At 44.4% G+C, this 11,072-nt stretch overlaps 1 protein-coding gene across 1 annotated transcript; it reads right to left on the bottom strand.

Moving 5' to 3' along the window:
• Positions 1 to 1,025: 1,025 nt before the first annotated feature.
• PCARE (photoreceptor cilium actin regulator) lies at positions 1,026 to 10,265 on the bottom strand. The gene is made up of 2 exons (XM_021534889.2): positions 6,547 to 10,265; positions 1,026 to 1,155 (listed from the first exon to the last, which is right to left on the bottom strand). Exons 1-2 carry the CDS (start codon positions 10,263 to 10,265, stop codon positions 1,026 to 1,028), a joined length of 3,849 nt encoding a protein of 1,282 aa, XP_021390564.2.
• Positions 10,266 to 11,072: the final 807 nt, after the last annotated feature.

The following is an 11,072-nucleotide window of genomic DNA, read 5'->3' as shown; positions in this document are numbered from 1 at the left end:
ATGATATATTAGTTAGGTGAGAAAGATCCAGTAATTTTTGAGAGAGTATTCCAGTGAATGCTGTAAAATCTGAGGATTAATTGACTGTAAGTAGCTTGTGTTTTATTATCAAGACTCTATCTAGACTATCCAGTGAAATTACAATAAATACCCTCAAACTGCATAGATCAGAAAAAATATATAAAACTTTTTCAGGGAGAACAGGATTCTCTATGGTGGCATTTTTATTCTTTTACAAAAAAACAAAAGAAAAACAAACTCGAACAAAACCTCCAAATTTGTCCTTAGATGCCTTGTGATTTATAATGTTTGATTGGGCTGTTGCAAAACTACTCTAATCAGGATTAAGCCTTGTACCCTGGAAACTAGAGGTGATAAGATTATCTGGTAATCAAAGGTGATTTAGGAGATCAAAGGCTTTTTTGAGGGAGTAAGATCCCTAATTTTTTTCCTTCAAAAGGGACTGCTTTATTTTAACTTGTATATGACATTATTCCCTCCCTGCATGTTGATAAACACTTAGGGTAAAAATGTGTCTTTGCTGAAGCCATGAATTTTTAATTACTGTAACACTCAATTGGTTCATGGTTTTACCTTCCTCCTGGAAAAGTCACACCAGCCCTTTTTACACAGACTGTGATGCCTATATAAATTACATGCTGAGTACTGATAATTTGTGTTAGCTTTAAAAATCTTTTGTCTAAATTGGGGAAAAAAGGACTTGGCTATAAGTCCTGTTGCCATCAACCAAATTTTCCTCAGACTCACCCAGCTACAAAGTGTTTCTTTAGCTCCATGTGGATCTCTGAGCAAAACCATGGAATGAGAGGAGAAGCAGCCAGCTGGTATTTTGTCAAATTGTTGAGTCCAGTCTGGGGTTTTTGATGCAATCATACATTTGATGCCATCACACAGTTTCCTTGCAAGAGAAGATGAAGACGTGCTTTGGAGGCTTGGGAAGGCTCTTTCTTGCCTCTGGGCTCTCTGGCCTGGCTCATACCTCTGCCTCTGGGGTGCTCCTGCTGTCAGTCCCTCTGCAGCCCCTGGCCCACCACGTAGAGCTCGGGGTGGGAAGCAGATCTGTTGGACTCTTTGCTTTCAGGAACGCCAGAGCTATTCCAAGAGTCACCTGCTTTTCTAGGGCTCTTCTCCAAGCTGCAGAAAGAAAGATGCTTAAGAGGCTAATGAATCGTGACTTTTTCAAACAGCACTGATTAGACCACGTTAACCCACAAAGCACAGAGGCTGCACGACACCCTGTCAGTCACTCCCCACACCCTGTCACTCCCTGTGGAAACCCAGGGTGCCGGAACTCAAAATGTCCCTCAGACATTTTTGGAGATTCCAGGCCCTGGTCAGAAGCATTTGAGACCCTGGCAGGCAGCTGGAAACAGCTGTGATTTTGGATTTGAACCATGGAATGATTTACCAACCTTGCAGGAAGACCAAGAAGTCACAAAAGTTTAGATATTATAGTAGAAGTAGTCACAAAGTAAAGGGAAGAATTTTTGAGTGCTGTACAGGGGGGTTTTAAGTCCTGTACAGGGGGGTTTTGGTTTTGTACAAGGGGGTCAGAAGTTTTAAGATGGAGGGATTTGGGCCTGTCCTGTCCTCCCTCTTTCTTCTTCCTTTCCTCCATGTTATTGGTGATGTTGGCACTCACAGATTGGTTTAGAGTAGAAAAGCACCATTTAATATAGGTAGTAGGTATTGGGAAAAAACTATAAACATGTAACATGTAATGTACCATATAAAAGATAGCAGCAGCCCTGGGCAGGGGGAGAGAAGAAGAAGTCAGGGGACAGAGAAGATGTCAGGGTGTGCGTGTGCCTCTGCCTGAGCTGCTGAGCAGACCACAGCAGCTCAAGAAGAAAATCTTTTAGATAACTTGCAATAAACAACCATGAGACCGAACAACAGAGACTGCTGAGCCTTTCTTTGGAAACACGGGTTGGAGGAGAGATTTTTCCACCACACGGAGCCACCCCGTGACCAAGGGTGGGCTCTGGCACCAGGGCAAGGGGAATATTTCTCAGTCTGCCCTGAGGGGTTCTGACTCCCAGGGAAGCACTGACTTTGACCCTCATTCATGGAGAAGGCCTCCAAAGTCTCAAAATAAACTAGAGACCACAAAAGTGTGAAATAGATTATAGAGAGTAGTATAGTATGTCACTTGGGTGAGAAATTTATGTTTTAGGATTTTTAGGATCTTGCAGATAGGGATAAGATGGAGGGTGTAGGGTGTTGTCTCATGTTCCTTTTTCTTCCTTCTTCTTCCTTCTTCATGGGTTTGGGTGGTATCTTGTAATTGGGTAGAAAAATCTGCATTGTGGGTCTTTAGGGGTCAGTTATTGGGTTAGAAGGGAAAATAATCTAGGTGTCACTTCTTAATTGGGCAACTTAGTTTTTGATTAGGCTTAAAAGGCCTTGTAACACAAGATTGTTAGCCATTTTCGTGCTGTTTTCATGCATGCAAGGTCTGGTGTAGACAGTGTGCTGAAGTTTTGGTAAGATAACAATAAAACAAGAAACTGAAGACCAAAAAAGTCCTGTGCATCTTCTTTTTCTGACACAAAACTGCTCCAGGAGGGTTTCCCCTGTCAGGGGAGCCCTCAAGGGGGGCTAACAAAGCCATACTTCCCCAGATTTTACTCTTGTCATGCCAAAGGCACCGTCCTCCTCCCTCCCAGACCTCTCCTGGGAAGAAAACATTCTGTGTGCTTAACAGGGGATCAGTGTGAGACTGGGTTTCCCTGCAGACAGGGGCAGATTTGAGTGAAAAGTCTTGTTTCAGACTGCTGAAGGAACGGAAAGGTCTTACCTAGCCTGGTTACAGTGATTTCTGAGCATGCCAGCATGACTGTGGGAGGGGAATTCTGCTATGACACATCTGCTGCTCTCACTCTGGTGACAGGAGCACTGAGACACAGAAAGTGAAAATGATGTTCTTGAGGTTGCTCTGGCACTCGCTAGGGGTGCAGGGACTTTATATATCAAGACTGATCATAGCAGTGGATCTAGTCATGGGTATCTCTGTGTCTTCCTGCTGCAGTGTGAGAAGTGTGCCCTGTGTTGCTGCAGCTCATTAATGTGGTTTAAGCTCGACATGGGGAAATATTTCAGAGCTATCTGGGAATCATGACTGTATTTTAAATGCTAAACTGAATGAGCTTTCAACTACAGACAAGCTGTAGTGTTCCTACTCTTAACTGCTAGGACTTCAATGATTTGAACTGCTAAATGAAGAGATTTGTGATACATGTCCAGTCATGAAACAAATTCCGATTCAAATATCCCCCAGTTGCAGAAGGGTTCATCTGGGCTACTTGCTTTGAGCCTGATTTAGTCAACCCAGTCTATTCTCAAGCTCTCATTGAACACTATGTTAAAGACAATATAATTTTGTCTTCTTTCTCTGCTCTACCACTCAGGAGAGGAGCAGTCTAAATGAAATACAATTTTGTTAAGGTGCATACACAGAAACTGTATCACAGATTAACAGAATCTATGAGCAGAGAAATTGTATATGTTGTGAGATGAGATGCCAATAATTGTTGAGATGCCAATAATTGCTGATTGCTGTTAAATGACCAGGCTTAGAAACCAGCCAAATTATCTCAGTCTATCCAACCACAGGTTGATTAAATAGGAACCAGTTGAACTGAGTTGAGAACTGAAGTTCCTGTCAGGTAAGATCTAAGATTAAAAGAAAAGCTACAGCTCCAGCCCTAGTTAGGGCTACTAATGTTTTAAATCCTGATATTCATTACAACATGGTATGGGCAGAAGACATGTTTGGAGAAAGAGTGAGTTTTGCCTTCTAGGAGAGCAATGAGTGTGCAGGAGACACACAAATCCATGCACAACACTGACATTTAATACCCATCAATGCAAGCTTGCAAAAGAATATGGAAATTGCCTCTTTTTTTGTGTGTGTTTTTCTGCTAAAAGGGGGTGTGTGGGAGGAGCAACTCAGCTGCCTCTTTTTGCTTGCACAAGCTCTGCCAGATTATCTTTGGCAACCTGCTTCTTAGAAAACTGATGTTTTAATTTGGTATGGAAAAAGTGGGGGGGATATACCTCTTATATCCCTGAGTTTATGAGCCTGGGACAAACTGGATAACTCACTGGTCTTCAGAATGTTTTTCCTATGAAAGATTGATAGTATCTCAGGTTTGACTCTGTGTCCTCCCCCTTCTACTAATGAAACTGCTAATAACACAGAAAAATAACACAGGAAAACACCACACACACCAAAAAAGGTATTGCTGTGTTTGGAAAGAAGAGGTAAAACAAGGAGAGGAAAGGAGACTGACAGCTGTGTCGTAGTGGCTCGTGAATTTGATACCAGATGCAAACATTGCTACAATGAGGAGGTTTAGGTTTAGGTTTAGGTTCAGACATTTTGATATTTTCCTCTGTCATCTGGATGAATTACAAAGCAAAGAAAGTCCAGGCTGTTAATTGGACTTGGAGGAGAAAGATGGATCAAAGTGTGGTGCTTTGTCTATGAAGGCACCTGCTAAAAGAGCAGGGCTCAGCATCTGCACAGGGTGATGTGGTGCTCACAGCTGTGGCAACCACCCCAGTCCTGGGCAGGAGGAGAGGACCTGAGTGATGTGAAGAGCTCTCAGATCTTTTTTCCCATGTTCATTCCTAAAATGGTCCTTCTCTGCCCATTAGCCCATTGGCTGTGATATTCATTTTAGGCCATTCAATGCAAGGTCCATAAAATTTACTCCAGGCAGCTTATTTTGGGTGTAAGAAAACACACAGTTGTGTATTGCATCTTAAATCAGTGTGTGTGGTAATTAATGCTCTAAATTTCCCTTTTGCTTATGTTGATATAAATTTGGCATAACTGACTAGTGCTATTGTTGGTGTTCATTGGGATAAATGATAAGCTGAATTTGACCTAGGATGTATTTTGTTCTTCCAAGATACTTGTAGATCATAACACTAGGATATATGACTTTTTTTCATGAAAGGGATGATTTTATTTACAGTGAGTTTTTTATATTACTCACTATACTCCGACAGACTATGACAGAAAGATAATACACCCCATTGAAGTATAAATTAGCAATTTATAATAAATGAATAAAATGCATCCATAAAACTGCCCAGGTTTTTGTCTTGTAAGATTTTAGATAAAAACTCTTTGGAAAACATTTATTTCTACTGGTAGGCATTGTAGAAGACAAAACTGACTTCACACAGTACATAGAAACAACAGAAAACCCAGGACACTGCACAGGAATTTTAGGAAATATTCTATTGTCAGACTACAATGCAATATTAGAACTGGGAATGAAAAATAGTTTGCATTTCCCAGTGTGTTTTACATGTTTTGTTCAGCACATTCCTCTACTACCAGCATGGAATACTTAGTCCTTATTCTGTCTTTGGAGTGGGAATGCCTGGAAATCTGTCCTCAGTGCCCATGACTGTCCCTGTGCTCACAGAGCCCGGAGTGCTTGTGCACCTGCAGGTGCAATTTCATCCTGTTGGGGCTGATTTTGCCAATCCCTATCCCTCCTCAAGGGAATGAGTCAGGTGACTGCAGCTCTTCTGGGGTAAGAGCAAAAATACTGCTCATGTGTGGAAAGGTTACCAGAGAAGCTTAAAGCTTAATTGACTTACACATCCTAAGATGTTAAGAAACTAGAATAACAGCACTGCACTTCCAGGCTGTTACACATCTTTGAGTATTCCCAAATACCCACTTCTCTTTACTGTCTGGTTTTATGTTATTTTTTTTCTTAGGTGATAGACAAAATTTAAAGCTGATCCCATTTTTTTAATAAGAGGCCACCACTTTTTATAAACATAGAACTGAGATGTGTTGGTATTTAGATTTCTTTTTCAGAACAATGCATCTCCAGTAGCCATGGGATGTTTTTGAAAACTAGCCTTGGGCTGTGGACCCAGCAGACTTGACATTAGCACCTAGGTCTGAAAGTGTGCACAAGAAGCATAAAATTCCAGCCTATACTTTTGTCCACACAGATCCTTGCCTATATATTATCTGTCTCTCATTCTTACCTATTGAAACATTCTCCCACAGCTTTCAGATGAACAGTTTATACTGGATTAGAACCCCTCCTCTTGGCCCAAGCCTATCTTCTCATAAATATTTATGTTTATAACCTGAGGGCTACTTCAGAGCTTTTTAAGAATTGAATGTGGATGCCCTTAGCCCCCACACAAATAAGGGGAGTTCTGTGCCATGAAGCCAACTCTGAATTTTCCCTGGGGTGCCTGTCACAACTTATGTGTAAGGGTAAGGCTTGAGCAAGCCATGGAAAGTTAACTCTTCTCTTCATTCAGACTGGTAGTCTACTGAAATCTGAGGCAAGAAAACGGAACAGATTATTTCAGCTAGAAGGGACTGACAATGATCATACAGTGCTATCTTTGCCCAGCCATCTTTTCTGCACATGAACAGGACACCTTTCTGAGAAACCTCTTAACAGCTTTAAACTCCCATCAGAAGTTCAGAAGTTCAGTGCTATAGGTCTGCTTTTCTGGCATGAAATTCCTTACCTTGCTTGGTGAAGTGCAGGTTCACTGCCAGCTGTTAGAGGAGCTGGGAGATGAGGCTGGACCCCTGGGCGGCGGTCAGAGAAACTTCTCCTTACGAAGGGCTGAGGATTGCTGGCACTCAGGGACAGCTTCCTGGTGCGGTCACCTGCCTGCCGGAACAGCAGGCTGCTCTTCTGGGAATGTGCTGCAGCTTCAGGCTGGCTGGTCACCTCAGCAGTGCCCTTGCTGGGTACCACTGGAGGTCTGGCTTCGAATAAGGAAGAGGTGGCCGGGCAAAATATGGAACGGACGTTGCTGCTCCTCTTGGAGGAGGAGAGCTGGTGCTCGTCCCCAGCCTCCAGCCCAGCCCTTGGCCCCTTGTAGGAGCGAGATGGGGAGGCTGGTGGGGAGGGGGTGGTGGGGAATGGAGTGGGGGAGCCTGCCAGCCGCTGTGCTGTCGGTGAGCTTTGCTTGTGCCCCACAGGAGGGCTGAGGGGTTTTCGTTGTGGTGGTGGAGAAGGCAGCTTCTTCTGCAAAGGTGGGCTGGGCACCCTGGGGCTGGAGGGGGGACTGGGTTTCCTCGGCATGGTGGGTGAGCTTGGTTGCGTGCTGCTGAAAGCCTGCAGAGAATGCCTGTGATGCGCTGGGGGGCTGAAAAGCCATTTCTCAGTTGGTGAAGAAGGAGCAGTTCTCGTTGGGGAGACCCTCCTGGTGAACAGTGAGCCCTTTTCGTTGCTCCGGAGCGGATCGGGAGAGCCGTGCTTCTGGTGTGGCACTGAAGGTACAGGTGAGTTGGGCCCCTTGCTCTCTGAGCTGTTGCTGGGTGGGTTTGAAACCCCACTGGGATTCTGAAGAGGAATAATTTTATGGGTTTGCTTGTATAAATCCGCAGCCTCTTTCCTCTGGGTTTCCAATATCTCCTCCTGGCTGGGGATACGCACATTGGTAGGGTTCAGCTCCAGAGAGTATCTCTGCAGTTTCTCATCCCCTGACCTGGGGGTATTCCTTGGACCTTTATTAGTCACCACACTGGGGCTGCTGATATTTTTGCTTGGCAATAAATCGATGGACTGAAGGGAGGCTTTCATTTTTGGGGAAACTTGTGATCTCCTAGCAGCATGCAATTCTGGTTTGGTGGTCTTTTTGGCATCTTCCAAAGAGTTTCCTTCTATTCTTGCAGTTTCTTCAGGCTCGGATAAATTTTCAGAAGAAGTGTCCATTAACATTTCAGGTGGTGGTGGTGGCAGGTTCTCAGTGTCTTCATCGGTCTCTTCCTTTGTGTCCTTCTTGCTTAATTCTGCAGGTGGTGAAGGAAGGAAGGCATTTGGAAACCTAGAAGAAACATCATTGGTGTTTGTGTCTTCTACTGGTGAAACACGATGCTTAAGATTTAAAGGTGCCAGGCCCCTCTGAAAGGGAGTGGTGGGTGGGATGACTGGAAGTCCAAATTTTCTGATGCACTTTATTGGTCCTAAGGATCTTAGAGGTTTGGCTTTTGCAAGATCATCAGTAGGACTGAAGGTTTCAATCAGTTTTTTGACAGACTGCCGGGGGGCACAGCTGCTGCCACTCAACATTTGTGCTCCAGAAGGCTCATTTTCTTTGGCTCCTGATGTCTCCTGAGAAGGCACAGTAGCTCTTACAGGCTTCCTGACTCTCTTTTCATTCAGGACAGGATTTTGATCAGATGTGAACAAAGGGACTTTATCCTGGTTAGGCAGGATGCTGAAATTTTTTGAGAGGCCTGCCTTCAGCTTGCGGGAGGACCTAGATGTAATTTGATCATCCTTCAAATAAGGTGCTGTTCTTGATTTCCAAAGCTCCAGGTTGCTAGCCATATCCTTTCCATACAACATTTCCAGCCGTTTGCTGAGCTCTTTTTGAGTCCTCTGAAGCTCTAGAAGAGTTGGGTCTTCTGCCTGGCTTCTGAGGGACTCCTCTGACCTGGACCGTCGTTGTTTCCCAAACCTTCTCTGTCTGCCTGTTGCTGTACTGGGCCTCTTTGCTAGGACTGCTCTTCCACTCTCATCCTCTATCCATTCTTTACGCCTGGATTTAGCTGGGACGAACTTGATTTTTTCACTGATGGCATCTTTCATCTTCAAAATGATTTCTTCTGTATCTGCATTCTCTGTCCTTTTGATGGACTGCCTTTGAATGTTATCAGTGAGTGCAGGTGAAGACAGGGACCTTGGCAGAGCATCCTTCCCCATTTCTGATAAACTTGTGCTGTCATCATCCTCCCCCAGCGTGCTCTCTTCTTCTTCATCATCATCATCCTCATCCTCATCTGAAGGAAAATCTGTTGATTCGCAGATTTTGAAACGTTCACCTTCCTGAGTAGAATCAGACTGCAAGGAGTTGTCGGAATGGCTTTTGCACAAGCTTGCATACTGGGGCACAGCAGAAGTGGCTTCTGTAACTCCACCCTGACAAGAAGTCCCTTCCCTGCTTTGTACAGATGAATGAAACATGTCTTTAAAATGCCTTCCAAGAGCACAGCCATGGGATGCAGCTGTGCCCATGCTCACACGCTCCGCGGCTCTGGCATGCTTTCGGGATGGATGTCCGTGTGCACAGGAGTCACCTGGCTGTGCTCCGTGCTGGCTGAGAGCACCAAACTCTTTGAGGGACTCACTGTCCACACCAATGCCACTGTCCTCAGAACAGAGTGTCCTGTCATCACCGTGGGACTGAGAGGGTCCCATCGTTGAGGCTTCGAGCAGCTTTACCGTCCGGAGCAGGTGCTCATCAAAGCTTTGCTTTGCTTTCAGTTTGCCTTCCAAGTTGCTTGCAGCAGACTGCAGGTAGCTGCACGTCTCCTGCAGGGCGTTGGACGTGAGGGAGGCCAGCATCCCACTCACCAGCTGCATTTTGTTCACTGTATACTGCAGTAGCTGCTGCAGAAGATCAGGGTGCTCCTTCAAATCGTCCTTTTCTGCTGGCCATGCCAGATTCCCACCTACATCTTTGAGAAGATTTTCCCCATCCCTGGCAATTTCTTCCAAGAGCTGGTTGATTTCATCAAAGCGAAGCACAAGGAAGCTGATCATCTGCTGCAGGAAGAGCTGAGTTTGGGTGGCCTGGCTGGCCATGTGCAGAATAGTTTCATACTTGGAGAGGTTGGGGTGTAAGTAGGCGTACGCACTCTGGTGAGCCTTGACGAGCAGTTCGGGGAAGTCTACCTTCTTCTCTGTCTCACATGGGGCCAGAATGGACTTTTCTTTATTTTTGTTGGGTTGACCTTGCCTTGCCAGCTTATGGGTTTTTTTCTTCCTTCCTTTCTTTGGGATTTGCTTTGCATTGCTTTCATTCTTGTCATCCCAGACGAAAGCTGATGCTTCTGATTCGCAGGAGGTTTGCTTTCTGATCTCTATGGATTCAGCGATGTGCTTTTGAGACTCAATCAGTTCAGACATAATGACTTCAGCGTCTGTGGCTGTCCTCTCAATTTTCTTGCCTTCCCTGGAAATCTGGGAATCTGAATGAGTTTTGGAAGATAACTGCACATTATCATTTTTGTCCAGGTCTGACAGTCTATCCTCCTCCTCTTCTTCCAGGTAGTCCTTCCTCTGAATCCCATACTCATCAATATTGTAGCAAGATGAACCTTTAACCAGCAGAGGGATTCCTTTATCTCTCAAATCAATAGGAAAAACACTTTTGGGTTTATTCAAAGCGTTAAGACCACTTCTTGCAGCAGTACTATCAGTCTCACTGCGAGAAGGTGTGCAGCCCATCTTTTCTTCGTCTTTATTTTTGATCAAAAATCCAGAAGAACTCGGGAAAACACATGTAAAAATCAAACTCACTGTGTCATCCTGAGCTGCAGACTGGCCTGTGTCTCAGGAGATTTCCATCATGGTCCAAGTTTTGTTGTCAGTTTTCTTTGTTGATCACCTTAAAATCACATGTGCTTATTGCATAGGGTCTGCTCTTGCATAGGGTCTGCTCTCCTGATCCATTGTACATTCCCACTTGGGTTTTCTTCTTTGATTCAAAAAAAGCAGTGTGAGAGCTTGGCTGGATTTAGAGCTAATGGATTAAGAGCACTTGCGTACCTCACTTCTGCCCTGACAGATGTCCACTGCAAATAAGATTTTAAGCTCATTAGGGTAAGCAGGCTCTACCCAGTCAGCACCAGTGTTGTATTTATAAAGGCAGATTTTTTTTTTTCTGTGTATTGGGGGGCAGAAGGACTTGGTACCTGTCCCTGCTTTTTTCCCTTGTTGCAAAAACATAACATACAATTGAATGCAGAGATCCAAAGGAAGAGGCTGTATTTTGAAGCCGTTTAGAAGGGAAACTATTTGAACGTGGCATGTAAGCATCATTAGATGCTCTTAACTAAGAGAAGGGTGACCTTGACCATGGATGTACCTGCTGGAGAGTAAAGACAGGAAATCAAATGGGTCAGAAATGCCTGTTAAGACTTCTGCGTTGAGAGTCTTCAAAATTTTCCCCTACTTGCAAGTGACAAGCTGTTTGCTTTTTCCTTCTAAGACTTCCAAATAAGATTTTGCAGTTGTTTTCCTTCCTCTCAGATG

The sequence above is a fragment of the Lonchura striata genome, chromosome 3 (genome assembly GCF_046129695.1).
Source record: "Lonchura striata isolate bLonStr1 chromosome 3, bLonStr1.mat, whole genome shotgun sequence".
In the NCBI taxonomy this organism is placed as follows: Eukaryota; Metazoa; Chordata; class Aves; order Passeriformes; family Estrildidae; genus Lonchura; species Lonchura striata.
The sequence above is the reverse complement of the archived record's forward strand: the minus strand, read 5'-3'. Positions and strand labels throughout refer to the sequence as shown.